This window comes from Mastigoproctus giganteus, chromosome 9 (assembly GCF_048544385.1).
Source record: "Mastigoproctus giganteus isolate SK-2022 chromosome 9, ASM4854438v1, whole genome shotgun sequence".
NCBI lineage: Eukaryota > Metazoa > Arthropoda > Arachnida > Uropygi > Thelyphonidae > Mastigoproctus > Mastigoproctus giganteus.
The window spans coordinates 167,409,797-167,436,964 of record NC_143583.1 but is presented as its reverse complement, the minus strand read 5'-3'; the positions used below and the strand labels follow the sequence as shown (position 1 = coordinate 167,436,964).

Sequence of the window (27,168 nt, the reverse complement as noted above, 5' to 3'; positions counted from 1 at the left end):
TGTTAATATTATGTGAAATAAATGTTTGCCACTAATTACTGTCTTGTGTCATTTCTGCTTCTTGTGCCTCTGCTATTACTGTTCCGTGACGTTTCCGGTTATGGATTCCTATGCGATTCACATTCCTTTAGATGTTACCTACCTCCCTTAAACGTTTGTACCAATATTTTTGAGACACCCTGTATATCCGGAGCAATATGGCCTTAGTTGCAAATGCTCCTAAAAACCAAACAACAACAACAACCCTGTATATAACGAAGTATTATATAGATTAAGAAATTTCAAAATTATGATTAGAAACAATGGGACTGATATTACGATTATTTGGGCCAACCTTTTTAGTAAACTGTGATAGGAGGCGAATGGTCTCAGAAGAAGAAATCGCTAGTTAAAGCTCAGGGGACAAGCTGTTAAGCAGTATGACGTCACTCCTATTAATTTTTATATTTTTCGCTGTGTATATTGTTTCTGAGTAACTGTATCGGTGTTGATAAGTGTTATTTCCTGCTGACATTATAAAGAAACAAGCCGACCGGGCTAGCCGAGTGGGTAAAGTACCTGCCCGGCAACCCAAAGGTCGCGGGTTCGATTCCCGCCTCGGGCTTGGATCAAAGTACTGCAAAAACCTTGGGAGGTGCAATATGGCCACAGAAGCCGATGCGCCAACAACTACCAAATCAAAAAAAAAAAAAAAACAGAGATTGTTGAGTTCATACAGCGGGGGGAACAGCAATGCTTCCCCCCCTCCGTTGGTTGTTTCATTAGCAGTCCAATCACAGATTAGTCAACTTCTTGTATCGAGAAGAATCATAAAACTAACAGATAAAAGAAAGGTATATATCAGGCTTAGTGTCGAAATTTGCAGATGATACAAAGGTTGGCAGGGTTGTTAATGACAGTAATGGCAGTGTGCTGATCTAGATCTAGAATTATCTAGATCCTGCAACAGGATCTAGATAATTTGGGCAGATGGGCTAAGAAGTGGCAACTGAAGTTTAACCTTGACAAATGCAAAGTACTGCATATGGGTAGAAGTAACCCCAGAGAAACGTACCAACTGTGTGGTACTACACTTAAGGTGGTAGAAAATGAAAAAGACTTGGGAGTAATTGTGCAGGCAGGTATGAAGTTTTCTGAGCAATGCAGACAGGCTGCCAGGGCAGGTTATGGGGTTTTGTCAATGATATATAGGAATTTTGCTAGCAGGGAAAAGGAGGTGATTATCCCTCTGCATAAGGCAATGGTCAGGCCACGCCTTGAGTACTGCGTACAGGTCTGGAGGTTTCATTTTAGGAAGGATGTAGATTTACTTGAGCGTGTACAGAGAAGGGCAACAAGATTGGTGAGGGAATTAAGGGATCCTCTTATCAAGATAGGCTTAAGTTCTGCAAATTGCAGTGGCTGGCGACTAGGCACCTGCGGTGATCTGATTGAGGTGTATAAGGCCTTGAATGGGTTCAGCACGCTGAATTCTGATGGGATCCTTCCACTTGTTCAGATTATGAACCTAAGGGGGCATAAATTCAAATTAAGAAAAGACAGATGTAGATTAGATGTGCGGAAATTTGCCTTTAGCCAGCGGGTGGTTAATTGCTGGAACAAACTTCCATCTGTCGTTGTGGAAGTTGATAGGTTGAATAAATTTAAGGAGGAACTGGACAGGCATTTGGAGGGAATGGTGTGATTTTTTTTTTTTTTTTTTTTTTTTTTTTTTGGCTGATGCTGCATAAGCTCATACATTTGCTTTCTTGCATCACATGCCACTACTACTACATACAAAAATAAAGACGAAGTGAAATACAACGCAACACGTAAGCAAATACAAAAGGAGCAATAAAAGGAAAAGGAGCCTGGCTGGACACTGAATGCAATAAAATAGAACAACTAAGGAAAAGTCACAATACATAGAAACTGCATATAAAAATCAATGAACTTATCAGGAACTACCCATTCAGAGCAGGATGCATCGAGAATAGCAACCGATAGGGAAGAAATGAGAGACTCTGGGAATTACACATAAAGAATCTCTATGATGATCAATGAAATTTACAGGGGCCGAAGATTGAAGCGACCGGACTCAATGTGGAAGAGGCAGTGATGTTTCTGTAAACATCATTGAGAATGGCAAGGCAATCAAACCAGATGAAATTTCTTCGGAACTGTTCAAGACCATTGTACCAGTGTGCATCAAAGAACTAGCTACCATACCGAACAAGATCTGCATAGAGGGCAAGGCTTCAGAAGAGATGAATACACAAATAACTGGGCGCCTCCGTAGCCAGGTGGGAAGGAGCAGCAGTGCGTAGCACACACTTCTTGATTAGACCGGGGTTCGAGCCCGTCACCACCAAATACGGAAGATACGGAAAGGTCAGGGAATGACCACCGCATATCCCGGAGCAATATGGCCTTAGTTGCTAATGCTCCTAAAACACCAAATAACAACAACACAAATAACTGTTCTCATACCTAAACTTTCATGGGCTTTTTTCACTCTGCAGCTAAGTTGGTCGGTCTCAAGGGTGGACAAAAAGGCTTTCCCCGGAAACTCGGGTTTTTCGTTCACAAAACAGGCAAATCGACTAGAGACAAACGCAATTTATGGACATATTACACATGAGCAGATGGGTATGCCCTGATGGTGGCCCTAATATGACAGTTTTTAAATTAAAAACCTCTCTATATTTAAGAAACCCAAAACATACAAATATGCAGAGCATAGAACCACCACCCTACTGAATCATGTAAGCAAAATCCTGCTTAAATTAATACACGAGAATTTGCATAAAAGTGGATAGTTTAACTGGAAATACCCAATGTGGATCAAGAGCAGGAGTTGGAACAAGCGAAGCTATTATTGCATTCCAAAATTGCCGACGAGAGTGGAATGTTCATAAGAAATGAATATCCCACTCTTCTGTGCTTTGTAGATAAGGAGAAGGAATTTGACAAAATAAGTTATCAAAAACTGATTGCAATTTTAAACAACATAGAAATAAACTCTAAATAAGAGTCACAAAGATGTCTTCTGGAATCAGAAAGCCAAAGCAAGGACAGGAATCGTGGAAACGGACTAGATCGAGGTTAGAAGAGTGTGTCATGTCACCAATTCTATACAACTTATACGCAGAAAAAATAATACACGAAGTTCTGGATGAGAAGAATGAAGTCATCAAAATAAATGGAACAAAAGTAAACAGCCTGAGATACACTGTTGCCTAAAAGTTTGTAATTCTAGCGTATGACAACAGTTTTTGTAATTTCTTTTTGAAATTAGCTAAGACAATGTAAGGCTTAATGTAAAAAAAGAACACACTACGAAGTATTTTAAGATTTATTATTAAGCATCGAAAAATTTACAGCAAAAAATATTGAAATGATTAATATTAACAACTGTACTGATATTTCATCAAAATATCCTTCCCGATATCACTGCCTTAAACTGACGTTGAATTCTGGTGATTAATTTTGTAATAGTGTCTTCACTAACATTATTCCAAGCGAACTGCAAGGTTTCCCATAAATTTTGTGAAGATGGGCAGCCTTCACAGACATGACAGTCTGGATGATCCCCTAAAAGCTCTATTAGTCAGGCGATTTGGGTGAATGCTAGAAAATCGCTAAACAGGGTTAGAGCTGCGCTTTGGGTCATGTCATTGTCTTGTGATATCAAATTCCTTCCAGAAAGTCGAAGTCAGGAGGATAATAGGCTTCTTTTCTTAAAATTCTTTCAATTTTGGCGATGTCACGCACTCCAGAAAAACAGCAGCAACCAAGATCATGATGGAGCCGCCGCCACTACCGTGCTCGACGGTAGGCACTAAACAATGTGGCACCATTTTTTTTTTTTTTTTTTTTTTTTTTTTTCAGTTGATCTTTCTCATTAACTCTATACTTGAATCCAAAAATTTCAAATTTGGATTTATCCGTTCACAGTACTTTTTTTTTTTTTTTTTTTTTTTACTCTTTAATTGTCCAGTGTTGGTGTCTCTTAGCCAAAGCCAACCCTTTCTTTTGATTTTCCGGTTTTAATAAGGGTTTTCGGACCGCTACACGATCAAGAAGTCCTGTTTGTTTAAGAAGTTTTATAGTGGGTGTAGACATAGCAGATTCGATATTCCTATTGAATTCAGCTAGGATTTCAGTGAAGTAAGTCGTCGATTGCGTTAAGATGTCAGTATTATGGTCCCGTGCTTACGTTGTTACGCGCATCATTCTGATCGTGGTTTGTCTTTTAACTGCCAGTCTCTTTGAATGGTAGTTTGTACTCTTTTAAATGAAACATCTATTTTTTTTGCTTACACTTATCACAAGATAACTCGTTACACAGATTTATAATAGCACTTCTTTTTTTTAAAAACTCAGTTCCTTATTCCTTGCCATGTTTATCACCAAACAAAACTTATACCAAACACTTTTTGAATAATGGGTGTTCGATTTTATAAATTACAGCTCTTATTCCTCAATTTATGTTATTGCAAAACACTTTAGAATCATCTACAATCTTCTGTAATATTGAAACAATACTCCCACTTTCTAGAATATTTTAGAATAATCTGCAACGTTCTACAACATTCAGGAATCTTTTACAATGTTCTACCATATTCAGTAATCTTCTACACGCCTCTGGAATATTATTTCAGTTTATTTGATTTTTATACATAATAAAAATATTTTAATAAAACTTGGTAAACAAGTTGGTCCTGTTTTAATAAAAACTTTGAAAATTAAGAAAAATGAAACGTGATTCCAAACTTAAGGCAAGTAGATAAAAAAAGTAGATGACATTTTAAACTATTATATTTAGGCCACCGGAATAATTAAATTCATCTGCTGCCGTACTGTGTTTTATGTCTGTTAAGTGCGTGTGTTCTATGGTCGATTTGTCTGTTTACTAGACGAAAACCCCCAGTTTCTGGGGGGAAACCTTGCTATCTACGCCTGAGACCGACTAACTCAGCCACGGAGTAAAAAAAGCCCATTAAAGTTCTCCACGTCATCGACGGAATTCGAACCCGGGCCTTTTCCACTCGGTGTGGGGAGGACGGTGACGATACCAATGTGTTACACGCAGATGTGAGGAAAGTAGAAAGGGGAAATCTTTTATTTTTAACACGCAATAGCCACACAGCCCAGAAATGGTCTTTGAGATAACCGTTCATTGTATACAGGCGCCAAAAAAAAAAAAAAAAAAAAAACTTAAAAAGATCATACAGTATCCTTATTTTTCTTTCCTGTCCTCTCCTTATGGTAGACAGGTCATGTGCTTTTATCAGAATGTTCATGTTTTAAGGGCCTCAGAAACTATTTTAGTACTAGTTTTCACGAAACGTTTTTGCGTTCCTGCATCTCATTATGCCCTCGTAGATAGCACAGTTAGTAGAATCGCCGTCATCCTCACACCTGATTGTATAAAACCTGATTTCGAGTCTTGTCGATGACGTGAAGAATTTTTATGGGCCTTTTTCACAACGTCGCTGAGTTAGTCGGTCTCGGGCGAGGGTAGTATCATTTTCTCCCGGAAACTTGGAATTTTCGTCCAGCGAACAGAAAAGCGACCACATGGATATATGGAGCGATATAGCCTTAGTGGCTGATGCTCCTAAAAACCCTACAACAACAGCTACAGCATCTCATTATCCTAACGACAATAGATATAGTGGATTAACCAGTATGCCCTAATTGTTTTCGACAACAAAATCCCTTGACCGGACCTGAGATTAATCAAGGGAATTTGTGTAAATGTATTACCTAACACCAGGTGGCTTTTGGTGGAGATGGAGACGTAAATGGAAATTCTATATGTAGACATGCAGCTAGCCATGTGCTTTTGTTATTTTACTGGTTGTTATTTCTTACGTGGTAAAGAAATTTATGTGAAGTAATTTCCATGTGTCGCAGATTTTAGTCCCAAAAAGGAAGAAAACATAATCTTAGTTGGAGCTTATTCAGATTAATAAAGGTAAATATATTGCAAAGTTTTGCGGCTTTAATACTGTTATATGTGCGCTGAAATCATGTATAACTTCATATTAGAGCGTCATTAATTAAAAAAATATATAAATCAGTAAATAAATAAGGTTTTTAATCCAAAGGAAGTCCGCTCTTAGTAATAAGGATTTGATTATATTATAACTTGCGTGTTATAACTACCGGGAGACGATTTTTTAGGAGAGTAACAGTGGATGTACGCAAAAGGTGACTGCAGCATTGGTGAATACGAGTGTTGTGCATTATTTCTTGACGTCTTACACTACTCTCACAAGTAGGAATAATTGAACTTAATTGTTAATTAACTGTGTTAAAGTTAGAACTGGCCCGAAGGGCTTTGGCACCATGAACCAAACACTTCTGGAATTCCCAGCAATGATCTGTTAATGGGGAACATTTTGAAGAAAAATCATCTATTTTATGTCAGTGGGATTCTGTAAGGAATGATTGGAGAGATTAGTCCCCGCCTCCCCTCGGAGTTTAAGTAAATTGGAACAAATACTGTGTTTTGATATTAAGTAGGATGTTAATCATTCGGCAAAGGCTGATTAAATATTTGAGATAAATTCGAGCATTTTTAGTTCACGTCAAGGCTGAACTCTTATCACTGCGTTGCGGGCATGCCCAAATTCGGGACTTATCCAAGCAAAAGTGTGGGTTTTTAATAAATAGACTTTCACTTTTGGCTAGTGGAAAAAAGGTTAGTTAGTTTACGCCAGTAATTCGGGACGGATTCAAGCAAAAGAAGCCACTTCCTCTGGAGCATAACCCATGTCAATCACGTATATCATTATCGTTATATCCCCCCCTCCCCAAACAAGAGGCCTGAATTCGCCCTATTTTATTTTATACATGTTATTTTAAAATAATTCTTTTTATATTTCAAAAAAAAAAAGAAAAAAAAAAAAAGCCTGTTACATTTACTATTCAATGAAGTTTGCTTTTAATTTTGTAAAATGTAAACTAGCTTGAGTTATTATTACCCATGGTAATTTTATTAGAAGGGAAAAAAAAAAAAAAAACTGTATATTTGCTATCTAAATCTTGGGGGGAAAAAGTCCAAGGAAAAAATCTTGATTAGTATTATTTTACACTCGCTTCATTTAACCTGTAGAGAATCCCTCAGTTTTATACTCATTAATCCTAAAATAATCGTTCCAAAATACAATAAGTTAGTGCTTTCGGTGGCTAGGTAACTTACTCAGAATACTCTTTGTTAAGCCAGGTAGTAAGCAAAAGTCTCAGGTGATGTGTAAACTGATGGATGTAATTCAGGCAGTAGCAGATAAAAGTTAGAGGGAACTTACATTTTAGGGAAAACAAAATTTATTGAGTTTCCTGTATATTTAATTAATTATAAAAACTGATTTTGTCTAAATGCAGAATGGATTAAATATTCAATTTATAACTAAAAAAGGGTGACACAGTTTTGATGATCATATCTGTTTGTGATCTTCCAGATTTTTTCTTGGATCTATTTGGTGTCAAAATTCTGAATTTTTTCTGTATATCTAACATTGCAATTTAATTAAAACATTAATAAAAGATTATAAAGATAGATGGCTTGAGCAATGAAGCAGTGCCATTATTTGTATATCAAATACTCCTTTTAAGTCTGCCAAAGTGTTTCATGTGCAATTTGCTACCTGTGAGTCTAAAACGCTGATGGAACTGATATTCGGGTGACACTCAAGTCAAGTGGACCCAATTTCGGCGAAGTCCGGACGGTCTGTAACAGCCAAATCCTCTGCTTGCACCATCACGATGGTGGGACTGTTAGTAATCTTGGGTATAACCTCCGTGCACAAGTACATGGCGGGTGACCACCCAGGTGTGAACCAACAACGTAAGCAGGGGTCGAGATGTGGTGCCACACCACATTGAGGAACGCCGCCCCTCTATGTTACCAGGCAGTACTAGGTGGTAGATGACTCTCATCAACCGGTGAAATACCACCACTTTGCTTATTGGAGGCTTGAAGTGGTGGAACTCAAGTTTAGTCTCTAGAGCTAAGTTCCGGTCAACTCTATCTCTTCCATCATGCAGTATGATTGATGACTTTTGAGGTTATGATGAACGTCGTGGCGAGATCCAATATTCCTTACATTTCGAGGGTACAGCTCTAAAACGTATTCGCAGGCCGGCTGCTAGTTAGTACACCAGACCGAACCTATTGGTAACTCTCTAGGAGGCTTCCGGATCAGCTAGTGTATAATCTTGCTACCTCTACTCTGCCAGATAGTGACTGGAGGGAATCAGAGTAGTGTGTATGCGGGGAGCATTGTCGAGGCCACGTTATGTCAAGGATCTGGATATATTCTTACCACGTGTACGCCATATCCAAAAATTTCATTAATTCATACAGCATGTCCCACTCACTTTTTCTTACTATTGAATACACCATGAATTGTCAAACTAATAGAGCAAGCTTATCTTGCAAAAAGATCTAAACCTCCCAAGGACTTCCTAATTCATTTCACAAATATACGTGGTCTCAATTCTAATCTCAACGATGTCCATTTCCACTTGCAGTCTTCCAAACCCCATGTACTTTTTCTGACAGAATCTCAGTTATCGGTTGATTCAACCACTTCTCATCTCAGATGCCCAAATTATTTGCTCTATGATTCCTTTCGCCTCAAAGGTGGTACTTGTGCATATGTCCATTCTGATATTCCCTGTCAGAGACTTGGCAATTTGGAATCTCCTCTCTTTGATCTTCTCTGGCTTAAAATCTCTCTACCTCATTGTGTCAAATTCATCTGTTGTCTCTACCGTTCTCCCAACTCCACTAATCACTTGGAGTTCTTTGACTTTTCTCTCTTTGCAACTTGACTTTCTCCAGTCCAACTTTCCTAACAGTGAGGTAATTTTCCTTGGTGATTTTAATGTTCATAACTCCAGCTGGCTTCCATTTTTTAGTCACACCGACCCAGCAGGTCGAGATGCTGAGGCTTTTGCAATTACTAATGACCTAGCACAGATTTTTCATTTACATACAAGAATACCAGACAATCCTAATCATACAGCCAATACACTTGATCTTTTTCTCACAAACAACCCTTCTAAGTACACGGTCAAAGTGAGAGGTCCTTTACGCACTTCAGTCACAACTTGGTGATTGTCTCTTCTCCAATGGAACCTTTATCTCACGGCTATTCTCAACCTCATGTTGTTTGGCATTACAAGAATGCAAAATGGGATCCTGCGAGATTTCTTTTCTTCTTTTCCATGGTCGGATTACTGTTTCAAAACTTCTGATGTCAACGTTTGCTCAGATTGTGTCAGTGAAATTATTCTTGCAGGAATGGAATCCTTTATCCCACACTCCACTTTAAAATCTCGTCCTTTATCTAAACCTTGGTTTTCCAATAAATGTGCTAAGGCTGTTCAAGAGAAGAATGTTGCATATCGTAATTGGCTTGTTTCTAATTCTTCAGTTTCATTTTCTGCCTACACCAAAGCTCGCAACAATTGTAAAGCGGTTATTAATCAGTCCAAACTAGAGTTTGAACAGGCTAAGAGTAGAAAACTTGCTTCTTGCCCTAATGGTAGCCGGGCATTCTGGTCTCTTGCCAAAGCTATTGGCCAGATAGTTCTGTTGTCACTTCAGCCAAGGATAAAGCTGACCTGCTAGCATCCCATTTTACTTCCAGCTCATGTATTAATGATCTTGGTAAAACACCTCCCACCATTCCCAACACGCTCCATTCAATGCCTCCTGTGGTCTTCCATCAAAAGGATATCAGAAGGATTTTGATGAATCTTGATGCTAAGAAAGCTTCAGGTCCTGATGGTATTTCTCCACTTGTTCTCAAAACCTGTGCTCCTGAACTTACTCCTATTCTTTGCCGTCTTTTTTCACTTTCTTATTCCAAAGGTGTTTTTCCTTCTGCTTGGAAATTTGCTCATATCCAGCCAGTTCCTACAAAGGGTGACAAATCCCTCCCATCCAATTATCGTCCCATTGCAATTACTTCTACTCTTTCTAAAGTAATGGAGAAATCAATTAACCGCCAACTCTTAAACTACCTAGAAACCTTCCGTCTGATCAACGATCGCCAGTATGGATTCCGCCAGTGTCAATCCACTGGCGATATTCTGGCTTATGTTACCCATTTATGGACTAATTCAATGGAAAGGTTCAGTGAAACACAAGTAGTTGCTCTTGACATCTCAAAAGCTTTTGATCGTGTTTGGCATAAAGGTCTTCTAAACAAGCTTCCATCTTATGGTTTGCCAACTGTTTTTAATAATTGGTTATCCAGTTTTCTCTCTGATCGCTCACTGAGGGTGATGGTAGATGGCTCTCTGTCTTCTAACTTCTCCACTAATGCCGGTGTCCCCCCAAGATTCAGTTCTTTCCCCCACTATTTTCCTCTTGTATATTAATGACCTTCTTCCATTGACTGGAAATCCTATCCATAGTTTTGCCGATGATAGCACATAGCATTCCACTTTCCATTTTGAGAAACCTTGTCCTGCTCAATCAGCTTCAACTTCTCTAAAATCTGCTACCAATTCCTTAAATGCCGATCTTCAGGTAATTCTCCAGTGGGGCAAAGACAACTTAGTTGATTTTAACTCTTCTAAAACTCAGTCTTGTCTTATATCTCGCAAAAAGGATTCTTCTGCTCCTATGCTTATCTTTAGTGACACTCCTATTTCTAGGCAAAATGATATATCTCTTTTGGGGGTTACCCTGACTTCTAATCTCTCTTGGCACAAGCACATTATAAATATTGCCTCTTCTGCATCTAAAAAACTTGGTTTTCTCTTTCGCTCTCGGCATTACTTTTCTTCCAAACAGCTGCTTACTCTGTATAAATTGAAATCTGCCCTGCCATGGAATATTGTTCCCACATCTGGGGTGGTACCCCCAAAACCTCTCTCAGGCTTCTTGATTCCATTCAGAAGAGGGCAGTTAGGTTAATTAATGATTCATCTCTAACAGAGCCTCTCCACTCGCTTTCTCATAGACGTACTGTTTCTGCTGCATGCCTTTTCTACAGATACTTCCATGGGCACTGTTCTTCTGAATTGGCTTCTGTAATTCCTGCTCTCTCTTTCAAAACAGTCTTTCAAAACCCACACAACCAACTTTTCATCTTCCTTATTTATTCATTCAACTGCCGTTTTCTGTAACAACCTTCCTTCATACGTATTTCCTGAAAATTACAATCTACAGAAGTTCAAGTCCAATGTCATCAAATATCTTCTTTCGTCTTCTCAACCTCCAACCCAAACATGGTACTAAGTACTATAGGTTCTAATACCTCTCGTGTTTGGGGTTCACCTTAAAAAAAAGAAAAAAAATTTACAATATTCAGTATGTTTAAACATCCTTAAAATTACATTAAGCGGTCACATGATTTTATGTTTCATTTTCTTTTGGTCCTTTTTCCTGGACCTTTTTTTGTACACAAGTAAATTTATAGTTTTCTAAATAATGTAAATCCATTTATGTGTTTTGTGAAGATAGTAGATACTTATATTTTAAATATCAACAATTGTCAGTTTTTAAACCCTGTTAACAGTACACACACATCTGTTGAAGCACGTTTAATATTTCCCCATATTTGATATAATTATTTTTATATATCAAATATGGGGAATAATGAGCAATGCAAAAAAATCTCATGCTGAGAATATTCGAGCTTTTTCAGTTCTGTCAGTCATGTATATCAGTGTCATTATATTGCTCTCCCATCTAATAAGAGGTCTGGATTTTCCCCTGTTTTGTTATTAATGTCATTTGAAAATATTTCTTATTATATTTTTTAAAAAGTCATACATTTACTTTTAAAATCTCAGAAAAAGGTCCAAGTTAAAAATCTTGAATCAGTATTACTGGACACCTACTGTGTTAAACCTTTAGAGAATTGCAATATTAATTAAAAACCAACTGGAATGCTAGAAACCAGCACCTGAAACCCCCCCCCAAAAAAAAAAACACATAATTCAATTTGCAGCTATGGTGTTAAACTCATAGGTTAAACACCATAGTTGCAGCTTTGTGAAACTGTGATTTTTAGACTACTCCATTATTTTCTGGAAGACATCAGGAATTACTCCTAGATTAATTTCACATTGACCCTCTTGCTAAAGAGTGATATTGTGGATATCATTCCCAAGAGAGTATGAAAGTTAGTCTACTAAGAAATCAGATGTCGAGATTAATCCAGAAGTTTGCTTTACATTTTGTAAAATGTAAAGCAATTTGGGATATTATTTCCCCTGGTAATTTTATTAAAAGGAATATATAGCCATCACTCAAAATATGAAAATCATTCACTTTCTAAGTGATGCAATGCTAGTTCATCATTGCATTTTCAATCCAATGCAGGATGAAGGCCTCTCTAGCAAACTTTCCAGTTCCTTCTGTTTTGTGCAATAGCTATCCATTTACTACCAACAAACTTGTGAATTTCATCTGTTCATTTCTGTTGTTGTCTTCCAGGTTTTCTTTTACCTTGGGTACCATTTTGTTATTTTCTTAGTCCATCTATCATCATGTCTTTGAGCTATGTGTCCTGTCCAAGTCCATTTTAGTTCTTTAGTTTTGATAAGAATGTCCTTTAATTGGGTTCTGCCTAATCCATGTGTTTCTCTTCTTATATAACAGTCTGATTCCTAATATAATTTGTTCCATTCTTTGCTGTGTAGTTTTCAGCTTCTTTTCCATTCTTTTGGCGAGTCCCTAAGTTTCACTTCCATAAGTCGTCTCGTTGAGTATGCATTCGTTCATTATTTTACATTTCAAACAAATTGTAATATTGCTCCTCAGTATGACTGTATTTTCTGAATGCTATCCATACTAAATTTATTCTTCTCTTCACTTCCAGCCATTTATCATTGCTACGGCTAATGACTTGTCCCAGTTAAGTATATGAATCCACCTTTTCAATTACTGCTCCTTCAATAATTATATCCCTTTCTGTGGCATACTTTTTCATTATTACTTTTGTTTTAGCCTTATTCATCTTTAGTCCGAAATCCTTACTAATTCTGCATAACTGATTTAAGATTTTTCCTCCAATTTTTTGGGATTGTGGCTTATGATTACAATGTCATCTGCAAATTGTAAATGGTTTAGGTACTCTCCATTCATATTGACTCCTTTTTGCAACCAGTCCAATCTTCTGAAAGTTTCCTCAAGGGTAGCAGTAAACAACTTGGGAGATATTGTCTCCTTGTCAAACTCTTTTGTTAATTTTAAATTTGCTACTGGCTTTGTCTGGTCTAATAAAGGTGGTAGTGTTCTCATATATCTTCTTCAAAATCATAATGTATGGGGTGTCTGTGCCTTGCCTTTCCAGGCCCCAAACATTGCCTTTTGCTGTATGGAGTCAAATGCCTTTTCATAATCTACAAATGGCAGGCATTATAGAGTTTTATGTTAATTTGCTTTCTCCACTAGCTGTGATATTACATGAAGGTGATCCATAGTTGAAAATCCTGTCTCAAAGCTGGCTTGCTCTTTTGGTTGATTCTCATCAAGTATTCTTTCATAATCTCTTAGTATGACCCTTGTGAACAACTTGTAGATGTGGGACAACAAATTGGTCTGTAATTTCCAATTTCTGATTTATCTCCTTTATTATGCAGCAAAATTGATTGCATTATTCCACTCCTTAGGTGTAACACGTTATTCCACTATTCATTATTGCATTATTCCACTCCTTAGGTGTTTCCTGATGTATTTTGTGAACAGTCTTGCCAGTTTCTTTGTCATGTCTCTTCCGCTCAATTTTAATAACTCTACAGTAACTTCATCTTCACCTGGGGCTTCTGATTATATATTTTCTTCAATGCATGTTCTAACTCATCAGGAAGGATATCAGGTATGTCATATGTGTTGCTAATTTGTGATCCATCTTCCCTGCTGCCAGCATAATTCCTTTGCTCATATAATTCTTTATAGTAGTCTTCTGCTATTTGATTACACCTTCTCTGTTATTTATAAGTACATCATCACTGTTCTTCAGTTTCAGTATCATTTGTCTTTCTGTATTACTGCTCATGACTGCTGATTTAAGTCCTGTTTTTTCCCTTAATTCTAGTTCTACTTTTCTTATGTTAAATCTTCTTATGTTCTCTCTGAGTCTCCTTCTAATGGCTTTGCATAACTCAGTATACTCAATTTTGTCCTTGTTAGTTTTTATCTTGCACTTCATTTGTAATCTTCGGTTCATCACGACAAGTGTTCCTCGACTAATGTTTTCTTCTTTGAATTTCTTGTTACCTACAGGTTTCTCAGGCTTTATCACTTTCAGAAAAGTGTATTATTTTGGTCCTGAAATTCTGCAGAAGCTCAAACTTGTTAAGTTCCAGTACATACTGCTTTTTCTTCTCTTCTGTTATCTCAAAGACCTTCATATTATTTACTGAAGTCAGTTTTTTCTTTTCTTTTCTTACATCTTTATCAAGTGTGTATCTGACCATTCTGTGATCACTTCCAACATTTACCTTGTTCAGGATGGTAACTTCGTTTGCAGTATATCTTCTGTTAGTGAGGATACGTATTCCTGCTAGTGAGGTTAATACATATTACTGTACTTAATAGTACAATAATATGTATTTAGTTTCTAAAGTAGTCCAAGCTGCAAAAATCACATTGCACTATTTATGCCTCGTGTTAAAAAATAGTGGGCTGTCGCAGTACCCATACCAGAGTTTTTGTAAATCCCACAACTTTTATTTCTTAGGTAAGTATGTTTACCCACCAGACAGGTCTGGCAGTACAGGATAAGTTTGGCTTATTTGATGATGATCCTGCTCAGATAGCAAAGAAACTGAATGAGTATTTTGCATCTACATTCGCACATGAGGAGTTATTAAGGTTTGAAAATGGCAGAAGGTTATCAAATTGTAGCAGGGGGCTTAATGATTTTGTAATAACTGAGAGCAAAGTGGAGGAAAAATTGTTGAAATTAAACATAAGAAAAGCATCTGGGGTGGTGGGATCTATCCAGTTATATTAAAGGAGGCGGCAAAGCAACTAAGCAAACCTTTAGCCATAATTATGAGAGCATCCTTGGACTCAGGGGAGGTCCCCACAGACTGGAGATGTGCAAATGTATCCCCAATTTTTTTTTTTTTTTTTTTTTTTTGGTAGTTGTTGGCGCATAGGCTTCTGTGGCCATAATTCACCTCCCAAGGTTTTTGCAGTACATTGATCCAAGCCCGAGGGGGAATCGAACCCGCGACCTTTGGGTTGCCAGGCAGGCACTTTACCCACCCGGCTAGCCCGGTCGGCATCCCCAATTCACAAGGGGGGGGGGTCGAAGGGTGACAAGAGTAATTACAGACCAGTTAGTTTAACTTCTGTTCCGGGTAAAATAACGGAGTCACTGGTTAAAGATGCATTGCAGGATCATCTAGACAAGACTGCAGCAATAATTCAGACACAGCATGGGTTTGTTAAGGGAAAGTCTTGTCTGACAAATTTGATAGAATATTATGATGTGGTTACAAAGGAACTGGATGCAAAAAATAATTTTGATATCATATATTTGGATTTCAAGAAAGCTTTTGACACTTGTGCATGGAAGACTATTGTACAAATTGGAGCAGAATGGTATTAAGGGTAAGTTGCTACAATGGATAAAAGGATGGTTAAGTGGGAGAAGACAGGGGTGGTAATCAATGGGTGCTGCTCTTCGTGGACTAATGTTATTAGTGGAGTCCCACAGGGTTCAGTGTTGGGTCCTCTGTTGTTTTGTATATTTATCAATGATATTGATGAAGGTATATCACGCTTAGTGTCGAAGTTTGCAGATGATACAAAGGTTGGCAGGGTTGTTAATGACAGTAATAACAGTGTCTACTGCAACAGGATCTAGATAATTTGGGCAGATGGGCTAAGAAGTGGCAACTGAAGTTTAACCTTGACAAATGCAAAGTACTGCATATGGGTAGAAGTAATCCCAGAGAAACGTACTAACTGTGTGGTACTACACTTAAGGTGGTAGAAAATGAAAAAGACGTGGGAGTAATTGTGCAGTCAGATATGAAGTTTTCTGAGCAATGCAGACAGGTTGCCAGGGCAGGTCATGGGGTTTTGTCAATGATATACAGGAATTTTTCTAGCTGGGAAAAGGTAATTGTCCCTCAGTATAAGGCAATGGTCAGGCCGCGCGTTGAGTACTGCGTACATTTTAGGAAGGATGTAGATTTGCTTGAGCGTGCACAGAGAATGGCAACAAGATTGGTGAGGGGAATGAAGGGATCCTCTTACCAAGAGAGGCTTAAGTTCTGCAAATTGCAGTGGCTGGAGACTAGGCACCTGCGCGGTGATCTGATTGAGGTGTATAAGGCCTTGAATGGGTTCCGCACGCTGAATTCTGATGGGATCCTTCCACTTGTTCAGATTACGAACCTAAGGGGGCATAAATTCAAATTAAGAAAAGACAGATGTAGAATAGATGTGCAGAAATTTGCCTTTAGCCAGTGGGTGGTTAATTGCTGGAACAAACTTCCATCTTTCGTTGTGGAAGTTGATAGGCTCTTGATTTTTAAGGAGTCCTTATGTGCTGTAATGTAATAACTAGATCGTATGTATAGCTTAGCTTAATTTTCAGCACTCACCTCATGAGGTGAGTGCTGAAAATTAAGCTAAGCTATACATACGATCTAGGAAGTTGATAGGTTAAATAAATTTAAGGAGGAACTGGACAGGCATTTGGAGGGAATGATGTGTTTTTTTTTTTTTTTTTTTTTTTGGCTGATGCTGCATAAGCTCATACACTTGCTTTCTTACATCACATGCCACTACTACTACTATTTCTAATGACTATTATTCTGTAGGGATTATATGGATCAATGCTACTGCATTATCTAATAAAAATAACAAATTACCCTTCAATATTTAGGCTATGTGCATCACTTTTTTTTTTTTTTTTTTCTGCTGATGCTTGCATCATTAGATAAGCTTGCATCACATGCCTAGACCAGTGGTGTGCAAACTATGGGGTGTGATCCCCAGATGGGTCATGGGATAAATTAAAGGGATTATGGCAATTTTTAAATAAAATTAGTTATTGTGTGCATAAATGCTTTTTTTATGATGTTAAAATTACTTTTTCAGTACTGTAGTATAGAAACCTTACAACTCGAACGAAGTCTGAGTTACGAATGAACCCTATTGCCACTTTTTATTTTTTAGGGTGGTTTCACATGTGATGCTGGTGACTTTCTTACTTGTTGTCCTTGTGAGTAATACGCCTTAATTTGCTCACTAGCTAAGGACACACAGAAAGCAGCTGACTAGTGAGACTTCTCAGTACCACTCAATTGCTGAACCATAATACTTTTAGCTTTTAATTCGTGCTTCCTACAGCAAAAATTTCTGAAAATTGCCTAAAGGCCATTTGTTGGTGGCAGTAAATAGCAAGTCTGTTGCATACATGCTTTATTCTGCTTTGCAATTCAGTGCTTTCATGTCAACTTAGATGTGTTTTTCATTCTTTTGCTACTTTTTATATTATCCTTATTTTTAAGAAGAAAAAAAAAAAAATTTTACCATGGACAATTGGATAATTAGAACAAAACAGTTGAGGAGTGACAACAATAATGTTGCTACAGATACTTCAGAAGCTGAAAGGGTAAGAAATGTCATGTGAAAATTTGGACACTAGCGTTATTTCAAGTATAGGGCAACTGCCAGTTGCTGGTATACAGCCATTATATTCCAACTTGAAAAAGAATAGAAAATATCAAGAAGAATTTATGAAGTACGGCTTTACTTAGTGTTGTTGATAATGAGCAGTGCCCTATGTGCATAATATGTTGCGAAAAACTGGCTAATGAAAGCATGAAAACGACACTTACATACGCAACGTCCAGAGATAATGAAAAATACTGAATTCTTTTCAAAAGACACGCCGACTCTATACAAGGGCAGTTCCTTGGAAGTTTTATATTAAATATGAAAAAAATTGAAATCACATACTATTGCCGAATCTCTTGTTCTCCCTGTTGCTATAAAAACAATTTCAGTTATGCATGGAGAAAAGTACAGCAACAATTTAAATACCATTCCTCTATCCAGAGACAGTCGCAGCATATTACAGTTATTGTGGACAACATAAAATTCAGTTTATTAAATCGATTGAGAGAAAGTCCAATTTTTGCAATACAGTTAGATGAATTCACAGATATTTAAAACCTTGCTCAACTTATTATATATGTGAGATACTGCTACAATGGAGATATTTTAGAGAATTTTCTATTTTGCAAAGCTTTGGAAGGAAGAATGATGGGTGAGAAGATTTTTGATGTTATAAATATTTTCTTTCAAACACATAATCTAACGTGGAACAACTGCTTTGCGATTTGTACCAATGGTACGGCTGCATTAACAGGAGAAAATAAAGGTTTAAAAGGCAAAGTAAAGGGAATCATTGCATTACACATAGGAAAGCATTAGTAGCAAAAGAAATACAAACTGATTTGCACGAAGTTTTGAAAGATGCGATAAGTGTGATAAACTTTATTAAAAAAGTAGAAGCTTAAATAGCAGACTTTTCACCACCTCACTTTCGTATATAAAAGAAGCATTTCATTCCATTTCATAATGCTTTGTTATGAAATGGAATGAAATGCTTTTTTTATATATGAAAATGAGGTGGTTGTCCAGTTGTAAAAAAAGTGTTGCAACATCTTTTTGATCTTAAACGTGGTTTATTGCTTTTATCGGATAAAAACCAGAACCTTGCTCAATTGTTTACAAACCAAAATGGCTTGGAAAACATAGTTCTCTTGCTGATATATTTGAAAAACTTAATAATTTAAATTTAAGTCTTCAAGGACAGGAACAAATATATTAATACTCATTGATAACATAGAAACTTTCAAAGGGAAGCTTAATCTTTGGAAAACTGAATTTGAGCGTAATAATACTGAATGTTCCCATGCTTTTCTGATTTTGTTATAATATTAACATTTTACAATTTAGGGATATCATTGCCACTCACCTAACAATGCTAATTAAGAATTTTTCCAAATGATTTAATGTATCTAGAAAAAAAATTGTATTGGATTCATTGATCCCTTTGCTTTTGATATTCCTTCATGTCCTGAAATTACCATGCGACAAAAGGAAGATCTTATCGACTTGTTGTCCGACAAAGCATTACGTGCTCCTTTCAAGACTACTTGGGAAAAATTTGGCTTTCTCTTCGAGACGAGTATCCAGAATTATCGAAAATGGCAATACAACATTGCTACCTTTCAAGGTCTACACATTTACAAGAGGTTGATTTCTCAAAATTAACATCTATAAAAACAAAAGTGTTCCAGACTTGATCTGAAGATGACATGAGATTAGTAATTCCAAACATTGCACTAAATATATATCAATATTACTGGTTATCCAGGCTTGTCCTTCTTATTAATGGTTTTGTAATTGTTCATTTTTTATTGTTTTGTAATCTTAATTGAAGAATAAGAATTTGATTTGTTGTTTTTGCTCTATTCAATTAAAATACTAAACAATTATTTTAATGTGTAAATTAAAAAGGAAACAATTTTTTTATTCCTTTTTTCAGTACTCGAATAAAGTTTTTTTTTTTTTCTACTAAATAATTTACAAAATGCCATTTTTCTTCTCCTAAAAATCTGGTCATCCTACCTCAGGGTTTACATTGAGGGGTCGCGTCAATTTTATATTTAATAAAGGGGATTGCGAGCGAAATAAGTTTGCATGCCACTGGCCTAGACAACTACTACTACTTTCAAAAACCCAGAATTTTCAGTAATTCGGAACATTCTGGGTTCCATCGATGTTGGCTTTGAGGTTTTACTGTATTCAGTTATAATTAAAAAGGCTGCATACAAATGTATTAATTTGTTTGGAATTAGACTTTGGATAAAACCTCCTAGACTGGAGAAGTTCTAATATCATAGGTTCTTAAACTTTTTTTTATCCGTGACCCCCTTTCATAAGACAAAATTATTAGTGACCCCAGATTCTTTTTCGCGACCCCCGGAGCAGTCATGACCCACAGTTTAAGAACCGCTGGTGTATAATAATTTCAGTAGTTCTATAATAAATATTTAATTTAATCATGTTTATCAGTGTTTACTGTGATTCCCAGAATCTTTTTCTGGTGGTCACTGCGACCCACAGTTTAAGAACCCCTGCTAATATCACCCCAATCACAAAGGTAGCATTGAAGAGGAGTTGAGCAATGCACCAGTGAGTTTGACTTCTTTGGTAGCGAAGATCATAGTCTGTAGTTAAAGATGCAATTCAGGACCATTTCAACAACAATGATACGTTTAATAGATCTCACCATGGGTTGCCATGTTGGGATCTATTAAGGTAGATCGCACCATGCTTGACTAACCTGGGAAATTACTATGATGTAGCCATTTAAACAGATGGATGTAGATAATAATTCTGACGTTATATACACTGGTGTTCAAAGAAAGTGCATCACCTAGGAATTTCACATTTCTAATCCTTTTTTGCGATGGTATGTTACATTAATGACTAGCATCACAAATAGAAATATAAACAAAAGATATTTATTAATAGTTAAGGAAAAGCTAAGTAATATTTGACAGGTGCTCTCAAAATATTCCAAAATGAGCATTTCCAACCTTTATACAACAGTTTTGGTAAATACAACAATTACTGCTGAAATGTTAGCAGAAGCCCCCAATTTGCTTCAGTTTATCATTTTAAATGGAAAACAAAATGAAAAGTTCACCAGGTGCAAACTAATATTTAGTTAAACTGCCTCTGGCCCTGATGACAGCAGCACACCGTTGAGGCATTGACAAGATCAATTTCTGAAGATAATCAACTGATAGTTTGTGGTTCCAAACACGAATTATGAAGTTCACGAAGGGTCTTTGGTTTCTTTCTGGCAACTGCAGATTCCACACGATTGCCAACAGTTCTTTATATGATTCAGGTCCAGGCTGTTTCCTGGCTAGCTAACAGTTGTAATGGACCATTCTTCCAACCATTTTTTTCACCTGTAACAAATGTAAACACATTAATGTTGAACCTCTAATGCAGAAATGAAGCTAAAGTAATTACAAAAGTGCCTACTTACACTTTTTGCCCGATGACAAGGAGCAGAGTCGTTCTGAAAGATGCAGTTACTTGGCAGGTTGATTTGGTATCTAATGGTTGGCAGCAATTTTCCTTCCAATATAGCCAGGTATCCATTGGCATTTACAGAACCTTTTATAAACTGCAGGTGACCTACTCCGTGATACAAAATGCTCCCCCATATCATTTGGCTGGCAGGGAATTTTACTGTAGACACCATAGTCTGGGTGGTATTCTTCACCACGTCTACAGCAAATCATTTGTCTCCCATCAGAGCCATGCAGGTTGAATGGCGCCTCCGTAGCCAGGTGGGAAGGAGCAGCAGTGCGTAGCATGCGCTTCTTGATTAGACCGGGGTTCGAGCCCGTCACCACCAAATACGGAGGATGCGGAAAGGTCAGGGAATGACCACCGCATATCCCGGAGCAATATGGCCTTAGCTGCTAATGCTCCTAAAAAAAAAAAACCAAACAAACAGCAGGTTGAATTTCTTCTCATCCGAGAAAATAACTGACTTCCACTGCCCGTGGGTCCATTTGATATGCTCCTTACACCAAATTAATTGGGCCTTTTTCATTTTTTGTGTGAGGAGGGGCTTATTCTTAGCACAGTGGGCTATAAGTCCATTTTTGAAGAGGCGTCTTCTGACTGTTACTGCACTTGCTATCATTCTTGTATGTCCTTCCCATTCTCTTTTCAGCTCAGATGAAGAAGCTTTACGGTTTTTAAGGCATAAGCACTTTAAAATGCGGTCCTGTTTTGGCATAGAGACTCGTTTGCATCTGGTTCCTTTTTTGCTATTAGCAGAACCAGTATTGTTGAGTTTGGAAAGAAATCTACTCACTGTCAACTGATTACAAGACACTGTAAGCAATATGATGGGAGAAACATCCTCAGAAAAAGCAACAATAGCACTCTTTTTTTCATGGCGTCAACTGCATGTAACTCTCCATCCTTACACAAGCAAGGAATGACTGCAACTCTTGCAGTGTGCTTATATAGCAGAAAGTAACAGCTGATGCAATATTACATCATCACCTATGCATGTCAATCTTATCTGATGCAATCTGTAAGAAATATTGCCGTATACTTATGTTATTTGGATGACAATTACAATTTTAAGGGGTGATGCACTTTCTTTGAACACCAGTGTATTTAGTAAAGGCTATAGACTTTAGTAAAGCTTTTGGTGCCATCTCATATAGAAGGCTACAGCACGAACCGGAAGAAGGTGGAGTTATTGGTAAGATTCTATGCTGGATCACAGACTGGATAAAAAAAAAGGAGACAGTGGGTGGTCATAAATGATGTCTTCAGAGTAGAACAGTATAACAATTGGAGTCCCTCAAGGTTTGGTGTTGGGTCCCCTCCTATTTCTGATTTTCGTAAATGATACTGATTTGGTTATCCAGTGGAAGCTGTCAAAGTTTGTTGAAAGACTGAAATGTGGTTGAAGACTTAAATATTATAATTCAGTCTAACATAAACTTTCCCATGTTACTAGGGAGATCCTTCTCCCTACTAACATGGAAACATTTTCCAGGAAGAAAAGTGTATCTTATGATTCAGGGAAAATGTAGTAATTGGAAAAAAAAAAAAAAAAACAATGCAGGGACTGCGAAAATGATATTTCAGAATGTATATGGTATTATTAACCACTTTAAAAAGTGAATAAAAATATTTGTATGCAGTTACATTATAAGCTTTTAACATTTAAACATGTCAGACATCCTCTAGTTATTTCTTGAGATATCGCTACACTGAATAACCATATTCTAGTCATTTAGCATAGTGATACTTTGGTACCACTGCTACATTTAATAACCAAAGGCTACATTGTTATTTTCTCTGAATGTGTATTATTTTAACCAGCCAGTGTGCATATGCTGGAAAATTCTAAGAGCCAAAAATTCTGTTGATTTATCCTGTGCTATTTAACCTTCTATTACTCGTGCATCTCAATTTAATAAATACGCATGCTTGTGTGGTGTCTGCAAGACAGTCCATTTTCTTTTAATTATAAAATAATTTTTAGCTTTTTTACTGAATTTAAAACTGTAATCTATTAATTACGATCTGAAACTCAGTTAAAATATATATAATTATAAAAAAAAATGTTTTAACATATTTCTTATTTTAAAGGTCACTCATCACTTGGATTAAAACAAAAGCACTTGCCTGGAATGTGGTAGATGCAATGTGAGCATCTATATTTTTGTCAGCTGTTCACATTTAGCCGGTGAAATTAAAGCTCTCTTTCAGACTTCACATGGGAATGAGAGTTAACCTAGAAGAAAGGTAGATGGTTTTACTCACCTGGCATCCATTAAATGCAAACAAAAATTTAATGTTGTAATTCATAGTACTGTATATTGAAAAATGAAAGCAGAAAATATGTATAATCAGTTAGAGAACATTGGGAAAGGTACACAGGAGGATTTGATTTCATTTACAAATTTAAAAAAAGAACAGAAACATTTAAAGTGCACCTGTCAGACACTATACAAGCAGCAGAACATTAATAAACACAAATATTTAGAATCACAATGTTCATTCTAAAATATCTCTTATAAAAAATTAAAACAGGTGTTTATTTTTTAGATGGATCACAGATATTCTACCTCCGATAGTTTGAAGAAGACTGCTAGATCATACACTTCATTTATTCAGAGTCCAAAAATTATGCATCAGAAGAATAATAAAATAAATTGGAAATTTGAAGGAGACAAAGATGAAGAAAAGAATGATCCTTTTCCTGGCCCAGCTCCAATTCATTATGATATATTGAAGAAATACAAAAAAGGAAAGAAAATAGATATAGTAAACAGGATTGTTTTTACATAGAAGAATTCTCTTAGCTAATTATTTTTTATTTGATTTTAAACTGTTATAAAGTAGACATTAGAAAAATATGCATAATATATGGAGGTGTAGTGGGGTGGGGAGCAGAAGGGGATACTTATTCTGGAGCAGACTCTTCTCCCCAGTAAAGGGGCTAAATCAGATTTGGCCGCTTTTGAATCAGACATATAACACTGACACTTATGTGCTCCTGCTGTCTGCAGCACAGATCCAAAACAGCTTAGTTTAGTACAATACTGAATACAGGGGATTACAATACTGAATACAATACCGTATTCAGTATTGTAATCCCTTGTATCAGAAAGGCATGTTTGTGTCATTCCAATATAGCCAATGAACAAATGAGTAGCTTGAATTTGTGAAATTTATTTATTGTACTCTTGGCATTAGCACACAAATAAACAAGAGTTTCTTTCCACGATAGAAAAAGAATATATTGAAGCAATCATGGTATAGGGGTGAATTGCAGATGCAGTGTCCATTACAACTTGTATCAAAATGTGTGCTAAAATGCTGTTTTTTCCACATTCCTGTCTTTGATTTCTGTGATTTGCAAAAGTTTTATAAAATTTAATTTTTTTTGTTGATTTTTTTTTTCTATTTTTGCAGATGTCTGTAAGAAATTCATTTTATTTGAGATTATGTACATGTTAAGTAGCACATTCTGTTCTTAATTATACATTTGAAAATTGTCAATGAAATCAAAGAAAACATGTATTAAATAAAAATAAATAAGTACTAATTAAAATAAACATGATTAATTAGTAACTGAAACTTAAATAAATTTGGTTAGTTGGTTTGGCACTGGATTACATTAGAATTTACATTTTGCAGTTTTATTTTCTTTTGTTTGGCCATAAGAGGTTTTACTGTATTTAAGTTCATGCTTTTCATTCTTTGGTCCTTTGTAGTTAATATAGAGGCATCAGAAATGTTTGTCTCCATCTCAGCAGCAATTCACTGTTGAAATATGACATTTTGGGGACCTACAGGTTTAGATGTTCCCCAATGAAGCCAGGCTTATGGTTCCTGCATTTTTATTTTATTTTCATTATTTTCCTTATATGAAGCATCTGTGTTCACCAGTAAGGTATATATTGCATAGGCTTCCTGCTTGATTACAGGCTGCAGTAGTGCCATTATGATGGAATTCTGTGTTGGTCTTTTTGTGCTAAGTATAGGCACTTACTGTTTCATTTTAATTTTCATTTGCTAGTTAATTATGTTTATATTACTTTTTACTTATTTATTTTATTGTTGTTTGCATATAGGTAGCAGTAGTTAAGTGCAGTGCAAGCAATAACTTGCTGTAGTTTCAGCAGTGTTCACAGTGTTAATTTAATTTTATCATTTTTGTCACTGTTATCAATATGCTGATTTCCCAAATTTGAGGTACAACTTTTTTTTTTTTTAATTTATTTTTTTAACATTTAATTTCTGGCATTTTTGATGCACTTGATATAATTGAACATGGTAAATTTGAAAAATTTTATATCAGGTATATAATATTAAGTTCTGGAATATGCAGATCAGGTGGGCCACTACAGCAGCACAATTTATTTCTAATATCTTAGTTTTATCTCCGTTTGTAGGTAGCATCATTAGAATGTTAGAAGATTTGGAGTGGATGGTTATTGGCAGAGTGGTGGCAGAATAACCACAAGCTTAGATGGGTAGAGCCTTAAATGTATCAAGAATGGTTTGAGTTAGTGTTACAAGCTGTTTGCTATCATCTCCCTATGGCAGCATGGTTCCATAGTGTGACGATAGTAGACAACTCTTAAGCTTTCAATGTATCAAGAATGGTTTGAGTTACAAGCTGTTTGCTATCAACTCCCTATGGCAGCATGGTTCCATAGTGTGATGATAGCAGCCAACTCTTTAGCTTTCATTCATCAATATTCAAGGTAAACTATACAGAAGACTTCAAGAATGTGGACTCGTGTGAGATAGCTCATAGTTTGAGTTCTCCCTCACTGCTTCCAGAGGAGCGCTTCTCCAACTTGGTACAATCCCATCTCTGGGGATCTGAAAGAGACAGTTTGCCCTTGCTCCAGAGAATGTTGTTTGTGCTGATTGTCAGAATTGGATTACATACTGATGTCATAGACACTACTTTTAACTTGAGAACCACTGACCCTTAGCATCTAGGAATGGGATTTTGCTGACACAGTTGGTCTCCTCGCCTGTGTGAGATTTCTCTCTTCCTGCCAACATGTGATCCTTCTCACTACTTGTGGGATTAGATGATGCTGACATTTGCGGGGGAGGGTCTTCATTCCTCCAACATGGGATTCTCTGTTGGTTTCCTTTCTGGTTTCCAGGGTGGAATCTCTCCAGTGCTGGAGGGAACCTTTCCTCTGTGCAGTCTAGCTGGTGGTAGTGATGACACCTGATTTCTGTCATGGAACTTCACTACTGAATCCAGGTTCCTACAGTGGAATTCTATTCCCTCCATTTTACTCTTCCACACCATTTTGTTTCAGTGAGGATCATCTAATTGTTCTCTTACTTCTAAATATTATTTGTGCTGTAAATGTATAGGAGGAATGTCTCTTGTTGCCTTTAAACTTCTGCTCTTTTAACAAGCCCTTTTTCCCTTACTTCATCTAAACTGTTCTCTCTTCCTTTGACCCCAGAACCTTCAAGTATTAACCTCCTTACATAGGTTGATTTGAAAGAGCCCTGCCAGAGTATAGTTGTGATTGAGGTTGATACTAGGGTGGAATGCCTGCACATGCTAATATCAGCAGCCAGGAAGCCACCTTACAAGTTGTTATGGTTTGCTAAAAGGCCAGTCATACATATTCTATAAACATGTCTGCTTAGCATAGTATTGCCTTTCTGCAATGATTATTGCGTAGATGAGGGAAACCTTGGGATCTGCCTAGACAAAGGACGCATAAGGTGTTTACAAATGAGCTGAGATTCAGCTCATTTGTAAACACCTTATCATACCACCTTACCATATCATACCAAATAAACTTGTAAACAGCTCTGAAAAGTCTCATTTGAGACTTTTCAGAGCTGCTATAGGTCATGAATTCGTTATATTTGACAATAATGCTCTTCTGCATATGGCTGAGCTGTTTACAAGTTTATTTGGTATGAAGCTTTTTTTGGAATGAGAATATCCTAATTTTGGTCCAGAAAATTCTTAATCCAGCTGAGAATAGATACCATATACCGTATTTCCCCATGTATAAGATGCACCTTAATTTTGGGGCCCGAAATTTGAAAAAAAATGT

The 27,168-nt window shown here is 36.7% G+C and overlaps 1 protein-coding gene across 1 annotated transcript in view; it reads left to right on the top strand.

Moving 5' to 3' along the window:
• The window catches only part of LOC150080872 (WD repeat-containing protein 46), a 210,184-nt gene that overhangs the window by 30,470 nt on the left and 152,546 nt on the right, over positions 1–27,168 (top strand). Inside the window, exon 2 of the mRNA XM_090380845.1 lies at positions 23,660–23,878. Within this exon, the coding sequence (XP_090236971.1) occupies positions 23,660–23,878 (219 nt within the window). The remainder of the gene's footprint in view (positions 1–23,659; positions 23,879–27,168) is intronic.